Below are 27,061 nucleotides of genomic sequence, written 5' to 3' on the forward strand. Positions count from 1 at the left end.
CGTCCCATTTGCTTGATAGGTTGCATTCATAAGATCATATCCAAAGCATTGGCGGGAAGAATTAAAAAATTTATAGAAGTGTTATATCCAAGAGTCAAAGCTCGTTTGTGCCCGGGAGACAAATGGTGGATGGGGTTCTCATGACAAACGAATTAGTGGATTTTTCTACCAAGGAAAACAAAGGTTGCTTGATTTTCAAAGTTGATTACGAAAAAGGCGCACATTAGAGTTATTTGGTCTTTGCTTCGAGCAATGATGGATAGGATGGGTTTTAGAGAGACATGGATCCGGTGGATGAACACTCTGGTCTTTAGTAGTAGTATGTCGGTTATGGTAAATGGGAGTCCAACCAAAGAGTTAAAGGTGGAGAGGTGGTTAAGGCAAGTTGATCCCATTTCTCCTTTTTTATTTGTCATCGTAACCGAAGCTTTGAAAGGTTTGGTGAATATAGCGGTGAAGAACGGTGATTTTGCGGGATTTGCTTTCAACGGGAATTATTTTGTAGATGTCTTACAGTTTGCGGACAACACGCTCTTGGTTGGAGATGGTAGTTGGACTCACCTTTGGGATATTAAGTCGGTTCTAAGAGCTTTTGAAATGATTTCGGGGCTTGGTATCAACTTCCATAAAAGTAAGCTTATTGGAATTAATATTTCTTCTAACTTCATGGAGGTAGCTATTAATTTTCTAGGGTGTAGGAGGGAAGGTAAAGAGTTTACTTTTTTGGGTAATCATATAGGTAGCAATCCTAGAAGAATCTCCACTTGGGAGCCATTGATGTCGAAAATTAAGAAACGGTTGGCAAGTTGGAAAGGGAAATTTTGTAGTTTCGACAGAAGACTCACTCTTATCAAAGCGGTTCTTGGTAGCCTTGTTATTTTCTTGCTTTCATTTTATAATGCGCCTAAGAAAATCATCAAGGACATAATAGAAATCCAAAGTAATTTCTTATGGGGATGAACGAAAGACAAGAGGTGTGTTCATTGGGCGAGTTAGGATGTCGTGTGCCTTTCGGTTGAGAAGGGGGGTTTGGGAGTCAAACGAATTGAGGAATTTAATTTAGCTCTCTTATGCAAATGGAAGTGGCAGATTCTCGAACATCCTGAGTCCCTATGGTATGGGGTTTTGAAAGCGAGATATCGTGATGTTATTCTTAGTGTGTCTCATAGGGGTAGTGGGGCCAAGGGGGAGGACCGTAAATCGTATGGTGGAGGGATTTTTTATCATTGAATTTGCTTAAGCCTCAGGATTTCTTTAACACTAATCGCAGCATTTTGGTGGGAAATGGATTGACTACATCCTTTTGGCACTCAAACTGGACGAGTCGTGGAATTCTTAAAGATTGTTTTCCTCTATTATTCTCTGTTTCTCTTTTGCAGGTTGTTACCATGGCCCTCATGAGAGGGTTGCAAAATGGTGAATGGGTGTGGGGAGACTTTGGCACCCCTCCAGTTCTCTGGAACAACACCGTTCCTGCTGCAGGCCCAACTGTTGTGCCATTTGGTGCAACATATTCTCAAAATCAATGGAATAGTTATGGTCTTGCTACCTTCACAGCAGCGGTTTCCTCCGTAGCAACAATGGATTCGCCCTTAGCGCCTGCTGCCGATCCTTTTTGCAGCAACAGTTTGCTTGAAGACTTGTTGCGGCTGCAGCAGGTGGTTTCTTCGATTAAATTGGACTTTAATAAGGCTGATATGGTGTTCTGGCAGGCTGAACCGGAGGGAATCTTTTCGGTTAAATCTTGTTACAATCTGATCAATGCTAAGCATATTCCATATCGTCCTTTGGGCAAATTTGATAAGGCTTTTTCTTTTGTTTGGAAGACGGATGTTCCAATGAAGATTAAAGCTTTTGGTTGGATTAGTTTCATATATAGACTTCCCACGAGAGGAGCTTTATCAAAAAGAGGTATCATGTCTCAATCCAACTCTTCTTGTGTTTTCTGTTGCATAAGGGAGGAGTCTTTGGCTCATTTGTTTTTAACGTGTCATAATGCGGAATTAGTATAGAGGGATATTACGGAATGAATTGATTTTGATAAGTACAAGGCGACAGGTATGAAGGAGAGTTTCTTGAATTGGTACTTTTATGGAAGAAAGAATAAATTAGAAAGGGTAAGGAGGAAGTGGTATGGTTGGCGGTTGTTTGGTCTCTTTCGACGGTTAGGAACATAATCATCTTTAGGGGAGATACCTGGAACATATCTGATATAGTTTGGGGGATAAAAGCGTTAGTTTGGCGTTGGGCTTTTGTGGGGAAAATTATACAACCTAATTGTAATTTTTATGAGTTTAGTATGTTACCGCTTTACAATTTGTCGTAAGAGGCAATTGGCGTTTAATTTTCCTTCTCGTGCTTTTTAGCCGGGTCTTTTTTTATCTTGTTTCGAGAACTATGCTTCTCTAAATAATATATTCCTTGCTTAAAAAAAACGTTGTAATATAGCGAAATTCGCTTTTCTCCTTGTAAATTTTTTTTTTCAAACACCCCCCTGAAATATATAAATATTATGTCTTTTGTCCCTTAAGTGTAAAGTTTATCCCTATAATATTTTTTTTGTTTGATTTTCTCTCCAGATTTAGTGTTTAAATTGCACGCTTAGGGGGTAATCCAAAAAAAAAAACTATTACAGAAGTTAATTAAAAAAATATATTACCGAAAAGTAAAACGAATTTCGCCTGTATATTAATACATGAATGAAAAGTAATATTAATTTTTTTTTAATTTCTTATAATTTTGAATGTGGTATATTCTCTAACTGAAAGTACTTGAAAAATAATATTTAAGATAAAGCCCTAGTTCCTAAACTTTTAGATCCTTAAGCATAAGTTGGAACCAGATTTAAAAAGGTCATAGGGAATTGAACACACACGCTAGACTAATTAACGTGCTTGCATTGAGCGGACTAGGTTAATTGAAAACTAGGGTTAAGGCAATTAGGTTACAATTTTAGGTTACAATAGGATCTATATATAGTAGAATAGAATTTGTTATTGATAGATGTTGGGTTTTGAGGTAGTAGAGATGGTTTAGTATGTAGTTGGATAGTGTAAAGAGCTTTGGTTGATAGTTGAAAGATAGTAACAAGTAGTGTGTGAGCTAGTATTGGAGCATGTCAACACATAAGTAATCAATTTGTTGTAGGAGGAGAGTAATAGTATGATGAAGCCTTCACTTTTATTGATGTTAGACCTTAAAGGCTTAAAGGCTTGAATACAATTACACATATGTTTGCCTATTTATAGAAGCTTAAGGATGTTCCTATAATAGAACTATCTAGGCTCTTGTGGTCTTTTCTACATTACATTGACATAGAAATTTCTAGACTATAAGTAAATCTAAGAATCATTGGAACACTCTAGAAACATATAGCAACTTCAGACTATTCTAGTTTTCTCTAAACATTGTCATGTATTTATGCTAGAATATTCTAGAAATGTGCATCAATTTCAACACTCCTCCTTGATGCATATTTCTGTAACTCCAAGTGTAGTCCATAATTGTTCAAATGTGAATTTGAGAAACTATCTCCTCCTCCATTGATACTCTTGTGTAATATATTCTATTTTGAAAAGTATTACCTCCATCGTGATTCCACTTTGTCACACTACTTGTCTCAATGAATGTTAGAAAACTCTTTCTCAACACTGTTGAAGGCTTTTTGATGAGAATCATTTTCACTCCTTAGTTGTGTTTGTGATCTTCCTTGTTTGTCTTGTTAAAGACTTCTAGCAAAGACCACTTTTTTTGTCTAGTTGCATGTGAATCTCCTTGTCGTTCTTATTGAATAATTCTGACAGGTATCACTCCTGCTTCTTAATTATTTATGAGTCTCGTTGTCATTCTTGTAGAAGAATTTTAACAGAGACTCTTTCTTGCTCTAGTAGATGTATTTGTCTCCCTAGGCTTGTACTCAAGTTGAGCCTCAGAGGTCACGGGTCTCAATTTTTTTATCGCCTGGACTTGTGCTTTATCATAACTCGAGCCTTATTTTCCATAGGTTTACGGCATTAGTTGGACTTGAAATTAAGAGGGTCGGACTGTTAGGCTACCTGAACTCCTCTCTCTCATTTTTAGTTTTGAGTTTTAACTCAAACAGAGTCGGGCCATGTAGCTACCTGTACTCCTTTGTGTTTGAGTCAGAGACCTCATTTTCTAGTTTTAATAAAATTGTGGGTGACAATAAGAAATAGTTTGCTACGCCCAATGAATGACTGAACATAGCTCTGATACCACTGTTGGGTTTTGAGGTAGAAGTGATAGTTTAGAATGTAGTTGGATAGTGTAAAGAGCTTTGGTTGATAGTTGAAAGATAGTAGCAAGTAGAGTGTGAGCTAGTATTGGAGCATGGTAACACATAAGTAATCAATTTGTTGTAGGAGGAGAGTAATAGTAGAATGAAGCCTTCATTGTTATTGATATGGACCTTAAAGGCTTAAAGGCTTGAATACAATTACACATATGTTTGCCTATTTATAGAAGCTTAAGGATGTTCCTAGAATAGAACTATCTAGGCTCTTGTGGTCTTTTCTACATTACATTGACATAGAACTTTCTAGACTATAAGTAAATCTAACAATCATTGGAACACTCTAGAAACATATAGCAACTTCAGACTATTCTAGTTTTCTCTAAACATTGTCATGTATTTATGCTAGAATATTCTAGAAATGTGCATCAATTTCAACAATAGACAACAATTACTTCAATACGTTCAGTGTACCTATGAATACAAAATCAGCCATGTCGAAGAAGACTCTGTCCCCGTCCAGTGTTCTTCACGATGAACTCATCACCGAGATCCTTTTGTTACTTCCTATAAAAGCTCTTCTTCAATTAAAGTGTGTAAGTCATTCTTGGAACACTCTTATTTCTGATTCTGCTTTTGAGAAATTTCATCTCAAGAGATCAACAACATCACGGAATACACACTTCACGCTAATCACTCGGCACCTCATACCTGTCGAGGAAGAAAGTTATTGCCACGGTTATTTTACTGTCATTCCATATCCTATAACTCATTTATTTGATAATCCCTCGTCTCCCTTTGTTGCTGATTCTCATTATCTTTTAAACAATGACGATCACCCTCCCTTTAGTATTGTTGGTTCCTGCAATGGATTGATCTGTTTGCTTTATCTTGATTTCACTTACACCCATGAGGAGTACTGGTTCCAATTATGGAACCCAACCACTAGAAAAATATCTCAAGATCTGGGATATTCTCGTCATTCAAAATTAGGGTTTATTTTCAATTTCAGGTGTGATGATTCTACCGGCACTTTTAAAGTGGTTGCCTACCGCTTCATTCCTGAAGGATATACAAGTGAGGTGAAAGTTTTTACTGTTGGAGATAATGTTTGGAGAAAAATTGAAATTTTCCCCATTGTTCCTCTTGCTTTTCCGTTGTTTTCACAATTTATGGGTAATAGGTCTGATGGTGTGTTTTTAAATAGCACTCTTAACTGGTTGGCTCTTCACAAGCACATCCAGAAGGACCAAGATGATTATGATTACGCTTACAATTGGGCTTGTCTTATGAAGGAAATTACTGTTGAGGACCTTGTTATTGTTTCTCTTGATCTGGCTACGGAGACATATAATCGGTATCTATTGCCTCAGGGTTTTGATGAGCTGCCGCCTGTAGAGCCAGCAATTTGTGTGTTGGGAGAATGTCTTTGTTTTTCTTATTTTCACAAGGTAACTGGGATTGTTATATGGAAGATGAAGAAATTTGGAGTTGAAGAGTCTTGGATTCAATTTATTAAAGTTAGCTATGACGTTCTTCATTTGCACTATGACTTTAGTTACGGTCATCTTCAATTATTGCCTTTGTTTCTTTCTAAGGATGGTGATTCATTGATATTGTGCAGCACTTGTAATAATGGGGATGATGGAAGAGCAATTATTTATAAGTGGAAAGATAATAGCGTGCAGGAAATAAGAGTAAATGTGATAGGAAGCTATCCTACCAAGACTAAGAAATTAGGGTTCAACAATTAAAAGAGAAAGACATTAAAATTAAGCTAAGAAAAATAGAGATAAAATTAACTTTGATTTCCTTGATTGATGATTTTTCCCATATCTCAATGAGTACATATATAATAGTAGAGGATAGTAGCTAAAGGTCCAATAACTAATTAAAGGCCCAAATACAACTAGAATCCAATAACAATACTAATAATATAAGTTCTATTATTACCCCCTATCAATAACAATACTAATAACTATTAATATAAATTCTATAATACCCTTCTATCATTGCCGCGGGGTTCACTTGAACCTTGACCTCAAGGTTCTAAAATTACTCCCGGATCCCATTGCTTAAATTGAACAACCATAATAGGAAACTTAGCCCTATGCCAATTTCCAATCTTAGTATTAGCACAATCTTTAAGTCTTGCTTTAGGCAATGGATACTCTCCCAAGTCTTCAATCATAAACCTGTTCAAGATGTATTCACATCTGTTCATAAGCACCATAATTGAGATTTTGCTGACTTCAGTTCTCGTCATATTCCAATTGATTTCATTAGAATAATTGCTCAAAGAAAATAACTTCTGCAAACAGGTCAAAGAAAATCTACTACAGTGTGGAGGCATCAGTTCTACAGTCTCAGCAGGTAAAGAGCATGTGTGTGATGCACAACGGTCAAACATGGAGATTAGTCGCTCCACAACATCTTTCGCAAGAGCAGTAAGATCTGCAGGTAAAACAATTCCAACAAGAGAAAGCCCTTGTCTGGTTCTCTCCCACTGGCTTTGCATACTTTTAAGAGATTCTTCCACTTCCTTTCGCTTCTCTATCTCCATCAATAGACTCAACCTTATTTCACACAATTCAGCATCAACATCATGTAGAGAACATTGAGTCCCACCCTCAGAAGAGAGTTCTTCCCAAGCGTTAAAAAACTCCCCGCCATGAGTACTAAACTTTGCAGAGCGTACTGTGCCTGTATTATCCTCTCCATCGGTGTAACTTGCCAAGCTCATAGAATCATTTAGATAAAAAAATTCTTCATTCTCACTATCTTTTTCCAATTTCAATGCCGCTACCTTTTCAACATGCATTCCATTAGGATCATTACTGATTTCATTTTCTTTCTGCCCATGTGTGACATCACCACAATTGCTGCTACTAAGTTCAGTCTCATGTACACCATTATATTTTTCTTCCTTAACATTTTCAAGGTTTACAAAACTAACTTGTAGGTCACCAGCTGAACTAGAAACCACAGTATTAAAGCTTTTACTACTAACACTTCCCTCGTCATTCACCCCCTGCTTTGCCTGTACATTGGCCTTGGAGAAACTCTTAAGCACGCGCGGCCCATGCCGTTTATGATTGATAATGGAAGGAGAATGCTGAAACGAAGAAGGCGTATTATGCAGCGGTGAATCCGGAAGCTGCGTCACCTCAGGAGTAGCATAAAGTGACGGCTTTAATTTGAGGACAGAGTCACCAAGAGTTTTCAAGATAGTCATCTCAAGGGACTCATCATCCTTTAACACCACTGCCGAGAGAGAATTTGATGAAAGAGCTCATCCACAGTATCTAACAAGAAATACTTCAGAAACATCGGCAATTTCTTTCCATATTCGTGTTCTGACATGTTTAACAAGAACATTGTTGAATGCTTCAACTACTAACCTCCAAGGTGCACTATCTGGATTGTCCTGTCTTGTTGTCATACATCTTCCCAGGCTTTGAATAACTTCAGGGTTTACAATATACTTTTTAGCTGTAGGTGCCTGCAGGAATAGATCTACCAGTACATGCACTAGCTTTTCCGCGAATAGATCTACTGAAAGAGGTACAACCTTTCTTTTAAGGAAACCAATATCCCAAACACAATCAATCTGATCCAAGGAAGCTGACACAACAATATCCTCTTTTGGATGGAATGAAGCGCACATAACATAATGGTTGATCCCTGATGGAAGTTGTGGAAGGGTGATGGAATTGTTGATGTTGGAAAGAAGATCTGGTGGCTTTGGAGGTGGTAACGACGAAGCTGTTGTTGCTCTTTGTTCTTCACCAACAACTTGTTCTGGAAAAAGGAATTCAGATTTCACGATATCGACGTCGTCGACAAAGAGCTCTGAATTCATGTTGGATGGGGCTAAGATTGGAACAAGGGTTTGAGTTGCAATCGAATCTGAAATGAGTTGTTGCTTCAAATTTGGTAAAGGATTTTGAACCCCTTCACTAACAACTCGAGATTCAACAGCAAAATCTTCATGAACGGAAATTTTCTTGATGAAATTCATTGAATCCAGATCTGGCTCCTCCTCTTCTTCAATTAGTTCCTCTTCGTCATCCGAAATTGGTAATGGCTGGGTTGCGGTGGCGTTAAGCATCCCATATGAAGAATCCCAATTAGAGTCAGTAACAATGTCCATATCGGAGGTGAAATTTGAGGTTGAGTCAGAAGATTGAGATAGTAAATCACGCTTCACACATACAGAGTCATTGGAAATGGGATCGAACAGAGTGAAAGAACCCAAAGAATAAGGTGGTAAAATAAATTTCATTACCTTTTTCATCATCCTTCTATTTCTGCATTTTTGTTTGTTTTTCTTAATAGATAACCGACATGATTTCTTCTTCACTGGATATGTGTGATTTGACATGGGTGAATGAGCTGGGTATAGTGTTGAGGGTGGTGTATGATAAATGTATGATTGTGGGGAAATTAGAGGAGTGTTCCATGGATATGAGTAATGAGTATGTGGTGAAAAGCAATGATTGAAATACAAATTCGGTGATGAAGATACAACATGAGTGTAAGAAGGTGTAAAAATTTCCCATGGAAAAGATGGAAATGAGGGTATGGTAGGAGTGGTGTCTATGGTGGAGTGGTATGAAAATGAAGGTGTATCATAAGGATAATCCATAGGAGGATTTGAGTACATGAATGAAAGCACCAATTGATAAAATGGTGATGAAACACTAACATATGGAGGAGTGAAAGATTGATAGTATGGATTTGCCATGGAAGGATTGAAGTTCAAAGATGAAAGCACCAATAGATAGGAAGCTATCCTACGAAGACTAAGAAATTAGGGTTCAACAATTAAAAGAGAAAGACATTAAAATTAAGCTAAGAAAAATAGAGATAAAATTAACTTTGATTTCCTTGATTGATGATTTTTCCCATATCTCAATGAGTACATATATAATAGTAGAGGATAGTAGCTAAAGGTCCAATAACTAATTAAAGGCCCAAATACAACTAGAATCCAATAACAATACTAATAATATAAGTTCTATTATTACCCCCTATCAATAACAATACTAATAACTATTAATATAAATTCTATAATACCCTTCTATCAAAATGTGCACAAAACTGTTATTGATGATGAAAATGAAAATAGTTTATGCTTGGACTTGGCCAAGGGTTATGTTGAAAGCTTAATTTCAATTTGCTGAAATTAACTTCATGATCCATGGTTTACTTTTTACTGATTTTATGATTGCTTAGGTTTATTATGTTTTTATTTATTTAGGCTATGTTTGGGAGTTTGGAGGGGAAGGGAGGGGAGGGTTTTGAAAAATAGGAAGAATTGGGTGAAAAGGATAAAAAGATTTTGGGTAGGAGGGTTTTGGAGGGTTTGAGTTTATTCATAACACCAAAAACCCCATAAAATGGGGGAACTAAAAAATTGTATTGAAGGAGGGTTTTGGAGGGTTTTGAAGGGCTTACATAAATGTTCCAAATATCTTTCAGGTTGTTATAGTATTCCCAAAATTAAAAATATATTAATAATAATTACTCTTTTATCATTCTAAACAAAATCATTTTTTCAAAAAATGTCAAATATTTTCTTATATTTTTTTAAAATTTTGTTTTTGGAAGCCTTCCCCTCCCCTCCCCTCCAAACTCCCAAACATACCCTTAGGGTCCGTTTGGTTGGGAGTAGATGGAGGGGAGGGGAGGGGATATTTATAAAAATATGTGTTTGGTTCATTTTTTATAAGGGGAGGGGAGGGGAGCAAAATTCCTCATAGATTCACTTTTTGCTCCCCTCCAAATTGGAGGGATTCGGAGGGGAGGGAAGATTTACTAATCATAATTATATTATTTTCCCTATTTTAACCTCAATTATTTTTTTAATTCCAAGATTGTCCTTATTAAATTATTAAAGACTAGATTTTTTCTCTGTATTATTTCACGTTTATTTTTTTCTATTGTGTGGTTGCTATTGGTGCGTTGTTCCTCTCAGGTGAGTTTTTTTCTTTTTATTTTGTTGAGTTCCCTTTTTGATATTATATTATTATTTTTATAATAAAAACATATTTATACTTATATCGGTTCTTATATATGATAGTAATAAGACTTTTTTTATTATACTATTAATAATAATAATAACATTATACAATATATGTAAATATAATATATTTATGTTATAAATAAAAATTTTAACTCTAATATTATTTATTTAATTTTTTTAATATTCTAACCTTATTTTATTTATTTTTAATTATAGGAATTGTTTCATAAGTTCAGATAATAGTTTGATTTGCGTTGAAGATATATAGTTCAACTAATGTGTGTTGTTGTTTACGGTTATATTATGGTTTATGAATGAACAAGTTTTTATTAAGAATTATTTTTACTAAGCACAAATAATAATATTTATAAGGATAAAAAGGTAAATTGATTTTAAAATCTCTCCCCTCCCCGTGAACCAAACATACTTGTTGTTAAAAATCCCTCCCCTCCCCTCCCCTCTCATTCTTTGAACCAAACATATATTTAGTTAAACTCCCTCCCCTCCCTTCCCCTCCATTCCCCTCCCCTCGATTAAATTCCCTCCCCTCCCCTCCCCTCCGTTGAACCAAACGGACCCTTAGTGTCTATCTATTGGTCATTGTTAATGAGTTGACAATTCTGTTGAATGTAGTGAGTCTGTTTTTGTTTTTATATGAACTGGAAGATGATTCTCCTCAAACAACATTCAATCCATCTGTTTTCGAGTTTGTGATTGTTATGTAACTGCTTTGCGATGGTACAACTGAAAAGAAAAGAATGCATGGATTATTGACATTTTTAATTAGAAAGTTTACCTGCAAAAATTAGCAGAAATATGTTAGAAAAGCTATAACTTTTATTGAAATAGTTTCACCAAAGTTTTATATATTGTGGTTTGAAGAGGATCGAGTGTTGCATTTGATTAGGGAATATTTGTTGTGTTGATTGAACAATTTTCTGCCTATACTAAAAAATATTTCTTAACACCAACTATGCTTAAATTAATTGGATGTAGAAAGTATAACTATATTTTTGTGACTTAATTATTCTTATATAAACATCCCTAATCTTAAATGGAATTGAAATATCAAATAATCATTGAATAATGGCCCAATCATCCCACCTTATGGTAAAATGTCAATTTTATACTTAAATATTCTAATTCTATTTTCTGCAATTAATCTTTTGTTCTTAATTACACGTAAATATCTTTAATCCTTCATAAAAATCTCTAATTATTTATATATCTTAATATCACTCATAATTAATAGATAAAGAATGTGAGATGCTATATATAATACATAACAAATTACAAAAGAAATTCCTATAAGTATCTACTTAATATAAATGTAAGGTTGTCATGATGGCAACCCTAGACAAAACCTCAGCCTCATGCTTATGTGGCAAACTCACAAAGCCTCATACTTACGTGGCAAACTCACAAAGCTTCTCAAATTAAATTGAATTTCCAATTTTTTATTTTATACAATTCTATATTTATTTTAAATATAAATCTCAAATAAATTTTGCATTAAAATTGTCAAATAAATATATAACTATTGTCTAATAAAAAAAATATAATCCAAATGAGTTTATGAATTCTAATAAATATAAACATATAAAATACAAATTCTTGCAAAAATATGGGAAATAACTTATAATAGTTTTATAAACAACTAAGTACATTTTTTATTTTAATAATCACTTAAATTATAAATAATAAAATACAACGATGATATAAAAAATAAAAAAATATTTTTTTTTTGGATTCAAAATATATTCTTAACATTGTGATTTTAATATGCTTTTAAGTCAAAAATTAAATATTATAGAATTTATTTGCTTTAAATACCCCACTCATTAAATATTATGATATTAATTTGGTTAATAAATTTTTCTGGGATATTTACGTTGAAATATTTTTTCTATCCATTCCATAAAAACGTTTCCTTAATTCATAAGCCCACAAATAAATTTCATATTTTTGTTTAAAAATATTTTGAAAAACAAGTATTATATAATTAAGTTATTTATTAAAAAAATTTCTTATTTTAATTGACTAGCTACTATTTATTACCATAAATATACATTTAATTTCTTTAATTTTTTGTCTCATGAATTAAAAATATTCATTGTATTAAATTTGATTATTATTTTGTATTATTCTTATTATAAACTGATAATTAACTATGAAACGTATTCCTTTATGTAATTTATACAAATTTTTGATTTTCATTCAATATGTAATTAATAAAAAATCAGTTAGGTAAATTTCTTATATATACCTTATTATATATCTGTCTTCCCTTCACATTTCACACGGGCGTGAAATTCAAGCAGTATTGCAACATTGTGTTACAGGAATAATATATTTTTTTCAATTTTTCTAGAATCAAAATTGTACTATATGGTGTAATTATTATTTTATATATTATATTTTTTGTATAGATTATCCAGTTTTCAATCTAATGTAAATAGAGTGGTTGATCGCAAAATACAAAGTATGTGAGGTGAGAATATATTGTATAGAAAAAAAAGTTGTGAATGGAGGCAATCAAGTGCAAATTTAAATTGGAGGTGACAAACATGAAAATAGGTATGACTTATTTAGTGAGATTTTTGATAAATTAATTATAATTGTTTAATGTTACCATCAATCATATATGACGAAATCTTGAAGATTAAGTATGTATATATGAATTTTGAATGATGATGGTTTTCATGTTTTAATTTCTTATGATTTGTAAAATTTCAGGAAAAACGTTATATTGTTAACCTTATTGTGTTTATAATTGCAGCACGTATCTATTAAGTTATGTTTACAACATCTTAAATTATAAGAATGATATAATGTTATTATTTTTTTCATTTAACCTTAAATATATATTATATCTTTTAATTTTAAAATAAATTTTTTATTTTTTAATTAATATTTTATTATTATACGAATAGTCAACCTTTTTCGAGAAAAAAATATATTACGGGTATCTGTTATATTTATTGAACATAACCACTCTAATCGTTTATTGTCGTAAATAAATTCATAACATTTACTATTTATATTATATTATTATTGTTGTTGTTATTATATTATTATAAATTTTTGTACAAATTATTTTATGATATATATTATAGAAATATTATAATTGCAATTTATGTTTGTTTGATGCATTAAACAATATTGCAAATATGTTATTTTCTTCATTGTTATAATTATTCGTTATAACAATATCAATTTATGAATAATGATTAAATGTCGCACATCTGAACTATATATGACACTCTCTCAAGTCTTTTTTGCTTATATTATTGTTTTTTAATATGAAGATAATATGAATCAATTTTTTTTACAATAATGAAATATTATACATTTGAATTAAATGTCACATCATTTTTGTTGTATACTTATTTTTTGTGCAATTTTTAAAATTCTATAAAAATTAATGATCATATATTTTTATTAGTATAATACCTTTTGATTACATTAAATACGGATACAGATTTGGATCATCTGTTGCATTTTCCGTGCAATACTATAGCAGCTTCTTTATGCTTTTATCTCTAATCTTTTTCTCTTTTTCATTCCCATCATTATATGTTTATTTAAAATATAAATTAACTGTGTACAAAAACTTATACTAAGATTTTCAAAAAAAAAAACTTTGTGTACAAAGACTTATTACACGATTTTTTTATTTAAAACTTCTAATAAGGCAATATAATTCTACAAAATTTTAAATATTTACAATATTTTTTTATGTTGTTAACATAGTCTCTTTAAAGCTCAATCTAATACATATCAAATTTATTATTTTGGCATTTAAATTTTTTTTTGGAAATATTTATGGAAAATAAATTATATTTTTCAATTAAAAAATGTTTTAGAAATTAAAAATTACATCACACTTGAACCATATATAATATTTAAAATATGTTTAATCAAACCCGTGCAACGCACGGGCCATAGATCTAGTAACCATAACTGTGATGATTTCACATTTTTATAATTCAATTCTTTTAATGACCTATAACAAAGTGTCCTGCCTTGGAAACATATAATATGAGAAATTCAACATCACGACTTTGATTAAGCAAAAAACTAAAAAAAAAAAAAAACTAAAAAAATAAAGAAAGTCTAAAACTTCAAAAGAGGGATGAGAGAAAGATTTGTTTATTATTTCCTGTTCACATCAATTCTTTCCATTTTTGTAAATAAAAAAAAAAACAAAATGTGACTCCAAACACAGCGAAAGTCTACTTATGAGACAATTATTCCGAAGATATATATTCGTGAAAATTCCAGAGCTATATTTCTGGAATGTTACAAAGCAGAAACAATAAACGACGAAAATTAAAATGAGAGAGTACTTGAATGTATAGTGGTTCGGCTCTATCATCCTCGCAGGAGCCTATTCCGTTCTTCAATGTTTTTCCTTTGAAAATTTTTCTTCCAATATATTTTTGACAAATATTACATGAGGTGGTACAATCAATAATCCACAATAATGCTGAGAAAAGTAAATATACTATATGGATCTTGACTTGTATACAACTTTGATGCATTACTCTCTGTAAAAAAAATTATTTGCTTCTCTCTTCTTGAATCTTCTAGTTTCACCAATCTGCTCCAAGTCTTTGAGTGTGACAATCTCCTATGATCTCACTGATTTCTTAAGTGATGAACTTCCCAAGATCCAGGAACATAAAAGGTACTTAGGATGCACCCGGATCAGTTGCTATTCATCGCAGATCAGAGATGGATCATAACTGCCTCGGTCTCCACCTGGACTCCGAGGAAGTGAACTACCCTTTGTGCCTTTAAAGCATTTCTTTGATTCATGGACTTTGAATTCTCTCACTACGGATGGCTCCGGTTGTGTGGGGAGATTTTTCCAAGAGATGGCTTCTTGCACTAAATTTGTGGGCTTAGCGTTATGAAGGCTTTCTTCCTAGCAAGGGAACAGTTCTTCGACCGCTTTTGAGTTTTGTTGTTGAATGACGTTGAAAATATCATTGATCAATTAGTTAGCGCCTTGAGAGCCATGACTTACCTCAAGAATTCCTAAAGCGCGTGACATCCCAGGCAGTTCTAAAGGAAGCAGAGTCAGAACCCTGAGAGGTGGCGTTTGGTGGAGGAAGGGCTAGATTTGGTTGCTAAGGAGTGTTGAGACCGAAGTTGGTTTCGATAGGAGGAGGAGGAGTGTTTCGTCGACTAGTGGTTGTCGTGCTGCACCCATAGTCGCTAGAATAGCTTTGCACGGTGTCAGAACGAATAGCTCTTGATCTAGCCATTAATTCTCCATATCAGCGAATTTAAAAGTATAGACAATTAAACATCGATAAAATTGAGATGTCTTATCGTGTTGAATTTCATTCAAACTAACATGCTCGATTTTCTTCTTTGATTCTCTGGATCTCCCATTTAGCGAGTGAAGAGAATTCAACGATGAGTGTAAAGATGGAGAATCATAGAATACGTAGGAATTAGAAATCATTCCTCACATGCAATGCTATTGTTCCGTTCTAGAAACAATAATGTGAAGTGTTGCGAAAGACCGTTGGATATGCTTAGGGCATGGATCCCCTGTAGTTGGATACATTATATTATGGTGGTCAAAAGAATATTCTAGAAGTAGATTTATATTTTGGTAGTCAAAAGAATATTTTAGAAGTTGATTGAATGATTGGTAGGTACATTCAAATCTCGAGTGTTCCATCTAGGGATGTCAACTTGCCTCCGTCAACGAAGATTCCCTGTTCATGTCCCCAAAGACGGGGAATTCCTCCACCGCCTGTGGGGACAAGGATAGAGAACGAAGTATCCCCGAAGGCATTTCGGGGACGGGAGTAGCGTAATATCCCCCGCCCCGCCTAAAATAGCATAATGTCATTAATCATTTTTTTGTAAGCAAGAGATATATTGATATGAGAACCCAAGTTCTCCAAACTTGTTACAAAGAGAATCGAAGAAAGATTCGATAGAAAATACACATAAAGCTCGAAAAAATTACACACCAATTGATACCTATGATAAGTAAAACAAAAGATTTTTGTTGAACTCGTAAAAGTCACAATTGGGATGGTTAATTTTCCCGATAAAAGCCCATCTCCAAGCCAAAGCTTTAGTCTCCCAAACGATATCCGAAATATTCCACGTGTCTCCTCTAAAGACAATACCGTTTCTAACCGTCTAAAGAGTCCCACATATTGCCAACCAAATGACTTCCTCCTTGCCTTTCTTGACCTTTCTCGACTTACAAAAAGAAGACCAATGCAAAAAGCTTACCTTAAACTCAAACAGGCTGTATACTTCCAATCCTATCCATAGAGCCATTTCTTTCCAAACCATAACAGCAGATCAACAAAGGAGAGGGGAATGAAGGGAAGATTCTTCACTATTTTCACAAAAAAACACAAACAGTAGAAGTAGAAGGGTTCATACCTCTAGTGGCTAGGCGATCGTAAGTAGGAAGGATATTAGTAAAACACCGCCATCCGAAGACTTTAATTTTATTAGGAACATCCATCTTCCACACTTTCTCAAGCGCTTTATCAAATTGGTTGTTCGGGCCATACGGACAATTCTGAAAAATTGACACATTTATAGAAGTTTCTCACCGAGAATTCCTTCGAGTCTGCATTATTCCACACGGCTGTGTTAGACCGAGCTGCATCTAGGAGGACCTGTTGAACCAGTTCGGTCAGCTGCTGCTTTTCAGCTGCAACGCTACCATTCAGCAGCAGAACAGAATCTGTTCTGAGGTCCCCCCACCTCCAAGTTCTGCCAGACCATCCTCCCATTGCGGCTATTGAGACTTCCTGCAATAAAGAAACTGAAAACAGTGTAGGAACACATGTCCTTAATCTTTCCCTTTTCCAGCCAAGAAGCTTACCAAAATGTATAGAAAATTTGTTTCCCACCTCAAAACAACACCCTTTTGAAAAAACTTCCTCCTTTAGACCCTTCTCTATCATCATTAAATCTTCCCACCAAGCCGAAGAAGAATCCTTCCCTTTTTAACAACGGCCTCCTGTAAAAATGTTTATCGTTATATCTTCGTATCTCGCCTTCAAGACATTGTGCCATAAAGTACCGGACTCCTCTACAATTCTCCATTTCCATTTGCTAATAAGAGCCACATTGAAATCTTTGATCCTTCTCAAACCCAATCCTCCATTAGCTATCGGCAAACACACAGTTTTCCATTTCACCCAATGTATGCACCTTTTATCCTTCTTCCCTCCCCATAGAAAATTGCTTTGAATCTTGGTGATCTCCTTAACAATGAATCTCTTTGCTTTGTAAAAAGAGAGAGTGAAGATGGCTAAGCTCCCTAAAACCGATTTAAGGAGCGTTAGTCTTCCTCCGAAGCCTATATGCCTTCCTTCCCAACAAGACAATCTCTTTCTAATTTTCCTCAAAAGCGAATTCCAAGTACTTACACTTCTAGGATTGCTTCCAATAGGATTTCCTAGAAAAATAATGTCCTTAATCTATATATCATTTAAATTATTATGTAAGTTTATTTGTCATTTCATATAATAAATCTTATATACAAATTTAAAAAATATATGTATTGTTAGTAAAAGAGTGAGATCTAAATGATTATTTCATTTTTTTTTAGTTTGAAATTTTGGTGGTCATGACACTCAATGTAATTTATTAATATTTTTATCATACAGGAATAATTTCTAAATTTCTTGTGGTTAGTTGTTGAAGCTTTTACAATTAATTTCATTTAAAATAATAAATAAATAAAATCATGTTTATGGATCTCCGCGTGAACCTTGGGGATCCGTAGGGACCTGCGGGGACGGGGATGAGGGACAAAATTCTCCCGTAGCGAGGATCCGGAGTGGGGATCGAGAATAGATTTGAGCACGGGGATTGTGATAGAAATGTATCCCCCGCCCTGCCCCGACCCATTGACATCACTAGTTCCATCTTAAGATGGTCGAATCAATGGAGATGTGACCGGATCGAGGAAGATAATCCGGCCCAAAACAAATTTTATTTTTAATTCATCATTTTTAATTATTAAAAATATATATTTTTAAAATAAACCTATTTTTTAAATTAGAACATACATTTTTGATTTATTGGACCGGTCCTGTTCCGGACAAGGATTCTCTAACTTTTTTGTGGAAAAATTAGAGTAACATTGGGCAAATTTTAGGTGAAATAAAGAAAATAGAGGTGTTGAATTTGGAGGAAAAAATATGTGAGAGAAAGTAGATTTAGAGAGATAGAGAAAAAGTTAGAAAAAGATAGAGAAGTTAAAGTTAGAGGATTCAAACTCTCATGTTTCCCACACACTAAAAAAATACTTATTAGTAAGAAAATAGAAAAACAAAAAATGCAAGAATAAATCTAAACCATTCTTTATCACCGCAATCCCATGATCCTTATTCAAAAGGAAATTAAAATTAAAATTAATTTAAAATTCATCACTAAAATAGTAACACATGTTTATTCTTGCCTTTCTTTTTTAAATTGTTTGGTCCTAAATAGCAGACACTTTATGAATATATATGCTTCCCTAAAGAATATAATATGATTATGTTTTGGTTAAATATTCTAACTTCAAAATTGGACTGGATATATAAACATAACTTTCAAAAGCTTAATTTCGTAAGTAAATATTTTGTTTTACCAAAAAAAATAGTAATAATAAAATATTTATGAAATATTTTGAGAATACATGATATGTAATCTCTTCCGTATTTTTAGGTCGATTAATTCTTAAACGTTTAGAACCCAAAGCAGGCTAACTAATTAAGGTGATTACTAGGTTAATTGGAAATTAGGATTGAGCACCCTAATTATTTATATATATAGTAGAATAGAATCTATTATTGATAAACAAAAATAACTTCAATTCGTTCCTATTGAATCGTAATTGCTTCTATGAATACAAAATCAGCCATGTCAAAAACTCCATCGCCGGTGTTCTTCCCCGTCGATCTGATCGCCGAGATCATTTCTTTACTACCTGTTAAATCTCTTGTTCGTTTCATGTGTGTAAGTAACTCTTGGAACACTCTTATTTCCGATTCTGCTTTTGTGAAACTCCATCTCAAGAGAACAACAACATCACGAAATACACACTTCACACTATTAGTGTCTAATCACTACAAACCAGTAGATGGAAAATTTTCTTACCACAGTTCTTGTACTATCATTCCATACCCTATAACTCATTTATTTGATAATCCCTCGGCTATCGTTGTTGCTGATTCTCATTACTTTTTAAACTACGACCATCGCCCTATGTTTGGTATTGTTGATTCCTGCAATGGATTGATCTGTTTGGTTCATCATGATTTCAATTTCACCCATGAAGAGTATTGGTTCCGATTATGGAACCCATCCACAAGAAAAATATCTCAAAATCTTGGATATTCTCGTCATTTAAAATTAGGCTTTATCTTCAATTTTGGTTGTGATGATTCCACCGGCACTTTTAAAGTGGTTGCGTACCGTTTCATTCGTGATGAATATACAAGTGAGGTGAAAGTTTTCAATGTTGGTGATAATGTTTGGAGAAATATTGAAAGTTTTCCCATTGTTCCTCTTGATTTTCCATTATTTCCATATCTTATGGGTAATAGCTGCAATTGTGTGTTTTTAAATAGCACTCTTAACTGGTTGGCTCTTCACAAGCACATCCAAAAGGACCCATATGATTATGGTTACGAATATGATTGGACTTGTCTTATGAAGGAGATAACTGTTGAGGACCTTGTTATTGTTTCTCTTGATATGGGGACGGAGACATATAATCGGTATCTATTGCCTCAGGGTTTTGATGAGTTGTCGTCTGGAAAGCCAACCATTAGTGTGTTGGGGGAATGTCTTTGCTTTTCTTATTTTCACCAGGGAACCGGTATTGTCATGTGGCAGATGAAGAAATTTGGTGTTGAAGAGTCTTGGATTCAATTTCTTAAAATTAGCTATCATGTTCTTCAATTATACTATGACTTTAGTTACAATCATTTTCAATTATTGCCAATGGTTCTTTCTAAGGATGGTGATTCATTGATATTGTGCAGTAATGCTATGGATGGGGTTAATGGGGGAGCAATTATATATAATTGCAAAGATAATAGTGTGCAGAAAATAAGAGTTAATGTGAAAAAAACTATTACTGATGATGAAAGTCGTAATATTTTATACTTGGATTTGGCCGTGGGGTATGTTGAAAGCCTAATTTCGATTTGCTGAAAGTAAGTTAATGATCCATGGTTTACTTGTTTGAATTTATTGGTTTAAATGACTATCTGTTGGTCATTGTTAATGAGTTGACAATTCTCTTAATGTACTGAATTTGTTTTCTTTTTTATATGAAATGAAAGATTATGTTTTCTTGTGGATGCAGTTGTGGTTTTAGCCATGAGTTACGGTTCCTGAAAGATTATACTTCAGCTTTCACTTTATTTAATCATTGTTATGTCCTAGTGTTGATGTACTCGCCGATCCTGGCGTCTTGGGGAGATGTTTTTGAAGAATTTTTGCTTTTGTTTTTTAAAATTAATTAGACACTAATATTTACTCGATGTATGTTAGTTAAGTTGAAAACTAAGGATTGGATAACCTGCATGGTCACTTATTCTGTTGAAGAAAATGTTAGAGAAAGGATCCAAACAAAATGATATTGATAAATGACATTGATGAGCTTGAAACTAAAAGGCCAAAATACAGTATATCAAGGACTATGTCATTTCTGTCTAATTCATAAGAATTATTTTTACCATATCTGTAACCGTTGAAGTGGATAAATGCGAACGGCTAACTATCAGAGATCTCAACATGAAGCATCCAATATCAATGAATATAAAATGCAATTACCCATCGCTCAGTCAAGCAAATTAAATTGCCATCGCCTTGGCTCTTATCTTGCCAGGTAACATTTCGGACATGAGGAACATGGAACCGAACCAGCACCAAGAGCAAATAATAGTACATACCTGCATTGCATAGTCCACTTTACATTTAGAATTAGAGGACATTATGAGGTCTTGACTCTTGAGTAAGTAGAGATATTTAGAATAATTCGGTAGTGCAAAAGAAGGTACCAGCGTCTATCAAATTCATTAGATAAATGTTGAAAAGTGTATGCAGAAATCCATAAAAGTTAATAAAGGCGTGTCCAGTATGTAATAACATTCTAATCACTCAGCACGCCACACCCATTGAGGGAAAACCAGGTGACCATGCTGATTGGAGTATCATTCCATACCCTATGGCTTATTTATTTGATAACCCCTCGTCTACCATTGTTGCTGATTCTCATTATTTTTTAATCGATCGTAATTACCCTGATTCTCATTATTTCGCTGGTTCCTGCAATGGATTGATCTGTTTGATTCATGAAGCTGACACTTACACCGATGACGAGTACAAGTTCCAATTATGGAATCCAGCTACTAGAAAATTATCTCAAGAATTTGGATATTCTCATCATTCAAGGTTAGGCTTTACCTTCAAGTTTGGTTGTGATGACTCCACTTGCACTTTTAAAGTGGTTGCGTACCGTTTCATTCATGGTAGATATACAAGTGAGGTGAAAGTTTTTACTATCGGTGATAATGTTTGGAAAAATATTGATAGTTTCCCCATTGTTCCTATTGCCTTTGAGTTTAGACATTGGAGGAGTAATTGCTCCGATGGTTGTGTGTTTTTAAAGAGCTCTCTTAACTGGTTGGCTATTCACAAGGATATCGAGAAGGACCTTCACGACGAGTACACGCCAAACTTCCACGAAAATTGGACTTCTCTTAGGAGGGACATTACTGTTGAGGACCTTGTTATTGTTTCACTCGATCTGGGGATAGAGACATACCATCGATATCTATTGCCTCAGGGTTTTGATAAGCTGCCGCGTGTAGAGCCAACCATTAGTGTGTTGGGGGAATGGCTTTGTTTTCCTTATTTTCACGAGGGAACTGATATGGTTATATGGCAAATGAGGAAATTAAGAATTGAAGAGTCTTGGATTCAATTTTTTAAAATTAGTTATGACGTTCTTCAGTTATACTATGACTTTAGTGACAATCATATTCAGTTATTGCCATTGTTTCTTTCAAAGGATGGTGATTCATTGATACTGTCTAGTAATGTTAATTATGATGGGGAAGCAATTATTTATAACTGGAAAGGAAAGATAATAGTGCGCAACAGATAGGAGTTAAGGTGCACAAAACTATTATTGATGATAAAAATCTCAATGATTTATGCTTGCACTTTGCCAAGAGTTATGTTGAAAGCTTAATTTCAATTTGTTGAACGTAAGTTCATGATCCAGGGTTTACTTGTTTGAAATTATGTAAAGTTTATATATGAATGTGTTCGATACATGAAGGTGTCTAACATCTACATATGTAATAACATTCTATTTCTACCATTTTAAAATAATTATCAGGATGAGATGATCTTCCTAAAAGCATGTCTGAGAGGCATTTTGCTGTTGCACTGTAAAAACATTGAATAATAAGTTTATGGCTTTATACATTATTTTATTTTGATGATTCTTTTCTTTCTTTCCTAGTTAGATTGTTGGATCACGATTTTAACAAGTTTGCCACCGAAGAAATTACCGGGTCGAGTCGCGGATCGGTACGCTTTCTTTAAGACGTTTCGCGGTACTGCCAAAATTATGCAAAGCAGCTCTTAATAACCACGTCGCCTCCAGGATAAAACAGCCCAGTTCTATACTATACGATTACTACTTGCACGGTAGATAATCAGTCTAGAAATACACCCTCAGATGGTACTATGACCATTCAAATATGGTATGAATACCATCTTAGTATCTGGTATAAAGACCAGTCGTAGTAATTTCTCAACCCAAGAGAAATTTCAATAATTCTCTAAAGAGAATCCAAAAAAATTATACTTATAATTTCTCAACTCAAACGAGGAGAAATTAACATTATTCTCTAAGGAGAATTCAAGAAGGTAATCGGAAAATTCAACGAGTAGAAAGAAAGGGGGAGAAGTTGGCGCTTCGACAATTCGAAAGATGCGGAGTTATGAGAATAAGAAAGGAAAACTCAAAATAAGTTTTTGGGGTGTTTTGAAATGAAACAAGTGACTTCCTTATATAATGAAGTAAACTAGCCAAGATTTCTAATCTAAGCAATGTGGGACTAAAGAGTTTTTTCAACTAACATACAATGTGGGACTTTAACTTTTTCAATTCATCAATGTGGGACTTTAACTTTTTCAATTCATCTCCCTATATTGGAATATATTCATAATGTTCCAACAATCCCCCACTTGAATTTAAAAAAAGTGTTTCAGAAGTAACGTCAAACGTTTCTAAGATTGTGCATAAGCAAAGGTGTCTACGACTTGAACCTTTGCGTAGCAAGTAGGATTCCGATTCAACAAGAGTGACACTATTGTCTTGAACTCTATCTCAGACATCAGACCCGCACACAACCTTTCTTAAGGTGTATTCTTAATAGCCCGTGCTTTTAATGGCCCTGCACGTGTATCCCGGTTTAGTGAAGGCTCTAGGAATTCTGCCTCGAAATTCCATAGGAACCGGCCTCAGTTCCACAATCACATAGGTGAGTCTATCTAGAGTACTCCTGTAGCCTAGGTACTCCCTCATACAAAGTATAGATCTCATTAAGAGTTTCTATTATCTCATCCTCTTATTACTTCAGGATTCATGCTTCTTTTATTTACTCTAGCATGATCGCTTCATATTACTCACAACTTGTTATTACCCATTGAACCTATTTCTTGGGATCTCCAGTCATTTAGGTCGGATTACCATCATGAGCAACTCATTTCTGTATAAGCATTAGTCCCATCTTTTTAGATGTATTATGGACTTTCTCTCTAGCTAATCCTTTCGTCAAAGGATCTGCTAAGTTTTCATCAGTGCGTACATGATCCATTCTTATAGCCCCTTTAGAGATACAATCTCTAAGAATGTTGTTCTTTCTTCTTATTTGACGTCTTTTACCATTATAATAACGGATCTCAAATTTTGCAATAGCCGCGGTACTATTGCAGTGGATCAACACAACTGACATAGGTTTTTCCCATAAGGGAATCTCAGCTAGCAAGCATCTTAACCAACTTGCTTCTTCACTAGCATTTTCTAATGTTATCATTTCAAACTCTATCATGGACTGAGCCAGGATAGTCTGTTTTTTATTTCCAAGATACAGCTCCTCCAACTATGTTGAATACATAGCCATTTGAATACATAGCCATTAGTAGCTTCAGAATCACCTGACAAGGTATTCTAATCTGCATCACTGTATCCTTCAAGTATAACAGGAAATTTCTGATAATGTAGGCCGAAATCTATGGTCCTTTTAAGGTACCCCATGAATCGCTCAATAGCTTTTCAGTGCTCGTTACCCGGTCTACTCGTAAATCTGCATAGCAATTCTACGACATATGCAATGTCGGGTCTAGCACAATCAGTGGCATAGCTAAGGCTGCCAATGATGCTCGTATACTTTGTTTGTCTTACACTTTTACAAGTGTTCTTAAAACATTTCACACTTGGATCATATGGTGTGCATACAGGTTTACAATCAAAGTATTTACATTTCTTTAAGATCTTCTACATATAGTATGAGTGATCCTAAAAAAATTCCTAGCTCGGATCTCGTGATCTTGATACCAAGAATCACACTTGTTTTTCCGAGGTCTTTCATATCAAAATTGTTGCACAATAATGATTTCATAGCATTAACGGCATGAATGTTTGATTCAAATATGAGTAGATCGTCTACAAATAGACATATGATAGTCCAGATGCGATTCTCAAATTAATAATAAACACATTTGTCACTTTCATTCACTTTATACTCATTCAATATCATTAAGTTATCAAACTTTTCATGCCATTGTTTAGGATCTTACTCTAATCCATACAGAGATTTGTCTAACTTACAGACATTGTTTTCTTGTCCATGGATCACAAACCCTTCTGGTTGTTCCATATAGATTTCTTCTTCTAAGTCACTGTTAAAAAAAACAGTTTTAACATCCATTTGGTGTACTATTAAATTATAAATAGCAACAATTGAAATAAGTACCCTAATGGATGTTATTCTAGTGACTGGAGAAAAGGTATCGTAGAAATCTACATTTTCTCGTTGTCTAAAACCCTTGGCTACAAGGCGAGCCTTGTATTTATCAATAGTTCCATCACGTTTTAGTTTCTTTTTCAAAACTCATTTACAACGGATTGGTTTGCAACCAGAACGCAAGTATACTAAGTGCCAGTTTTGCTAGATTCTATCTCATTGTTTATAGCTTCTTGCCATAAATATGCATCCATAGATGACAGTGCTTCTTGAAGATTTATTAGATCTTCTTCTATATTATAGGCTGCATAATCAGGCCCATAATCTTTAGAAACTATCACTCTTTTACTTCTTCGAAGTTCTGTTTCTACATTGTTGCTGCTTTCTGTGCTTCTTATCACAAGAATGTGACTCGATTGAGTGCCCCCACTATTTATCGATTTAAAGGGAAATTCGTATTCTTAGAAATCATCATCACTTGATTCTATGATCACTTTTGCATTTAGGTCATAAAACCTATATGCCTTACTGTTTGCTGCACATCCAATGAGTACACATTCATAGGCTCTACTAGCGAGTTTAACTCGTTTTGGATCCAGAATTCTGACATAAGCCAGACATTCCCAAGTTCTCAAATAAGACAAGTTTGGTTGTCTTTTCTTTAATATCTCATAAGGAGAGATATTACTCTTTGACTTGAGAACTCTATTAAGGACATAACAAACAGTCAATAAAATTTCCCCCACTAGTGAGATGCAGCACCAGAATTCATCATAATTGCAACAACAAGTTCAGTAAGAGTTCTATTCTTTGTTTCTGCTTTACCATTCATTTCAGGGAAATATGGAGCAGTCGTTTCATGTACAATTCCATGTTATTTATAAAAATAATTAAAGAACCTAGAATTATACAGTTTTCCTATCACTACAAATTCTTACTGAATCATTTTCAAATTCTTTACAACGTTTTCAAAACTTATCAATTTCATTCACAAAAATATCATTCTTTGTGATGATGGTGTACAAATCTACCCCAATAAACTGACTAAATTTTTTCTTATCTATAAGAGAGGAAGAAAAAAACATAAACATGATTCTTTATAATCTCGGGGAGCATACATGACATCCTTTAAGATTGAGGTCTTTTCACAGGTGGACCTTGTTCCACTTCTCCAATATCGACAACATTAGTGGTGTGGATATCTCCCAACAACACTTTCTTATCTTTAGTATCCGTGTATGTCCTAAACATGACACGATCATAATAAACACGGCGAGAGACGCCTGTGTTTATCCACCAACCATCAGATCTATCAACCATGTTGATTTCAATGATCATAGGAATAAATTTTTCATTAGCCAGGTTAACCCGTGCATTACGAGCTACACCAAGTTCAAGCATTACAAGATACATTTCTTAGTCATATAACTTGGTTTTTCACAGTTGAAACAAAAGGAAAACAACGTCATTTCTTTGAGGTGGTGGTTGTTGTCTAGTTGTAGCAACTAGGGCCATATAAAGGTTCCCATTCTTAATTCGGTTCACAATATTGCAGTTCTAATTCTATAATGATTTGCCATATGGCTTTAGAACCACACCGAATTTATTTTTGTTGTTTAAAACAACCAAGAATTTTCTATTTAAACATGTCTCTAATATTCTTTAATGAGAATAATCAGTCTCTAAATAAAAAATTATTTTATTTTCTAACAAAGCATAATTCATAAAAACTTTCAAACT

At 34.0% G+C, this 27,061-nt stretch overlaps 3 protein-coding genes across 3 annotated transcripts; all 3 read left to right on the forward strand.

Moving 5' to 3' along the window:
• The first annotated feature begins 4,746 nt into the window (after positions 1–4,746).
• LOC131604092 (F-box/kelch-repeat protein At3g23880-like) lies at positions 4,747–6,006 on the forward strand. Its single transcript, XM_058876583.1, has one exon. The coding sequence runs from the start codon at positions 4,747–4,749 to the stop codon at positions 6,004–6,006; it is 1,260 nt and encodes a 419-aa protein (XP_058732566.1).
• Positions 6,007–19,187: 13,181 nt separating this feature from the next.
• On the forward strand, positions 19,188–20,486 carry LOC131604093 (F-box/kelch-repeat protein At3g23880-like). Its single transcript, XM_058876584.1, has one exon. The coding sequence runs from the start codon at positions 19,188–19,190 to the stop codon at positions 20,484–20,486; it is 1,299 nt and encodes a 432-aa protein (XP_058732567.1).
• A 1,018-nt stretch (positions 20,487–21,504) lies between these two features.
• Positions 21,505–22,446, forward strand: LOC131604095 (uncharacterized). The gene has a single exon (XM_058876585.1). It carries the CDS (start codon positions 21,505–21,507, stop codon positions 22,444–22,446), a length of 942 nt encoding a protein of 313 aa, XP_058732568.1.
• Positions 22,447–27,061: the final 4,615 nt, after the last annotated feature.

The sequence above is a fragment of the Vicia villosa genome, linkage group LG5, assembly GCF_029867415.1.
Source record: "Vicia villosa cultivar HV-30 ecotype Madison, WI linkage group LG5, Vvil1.0, whole genome shotgun sequence".
NCBI lineage: Eukaryota > Viridiplantae > Streptophyta > Magnoliopsida > Fabales > Fabaceae > Vicia > Vicia villosa.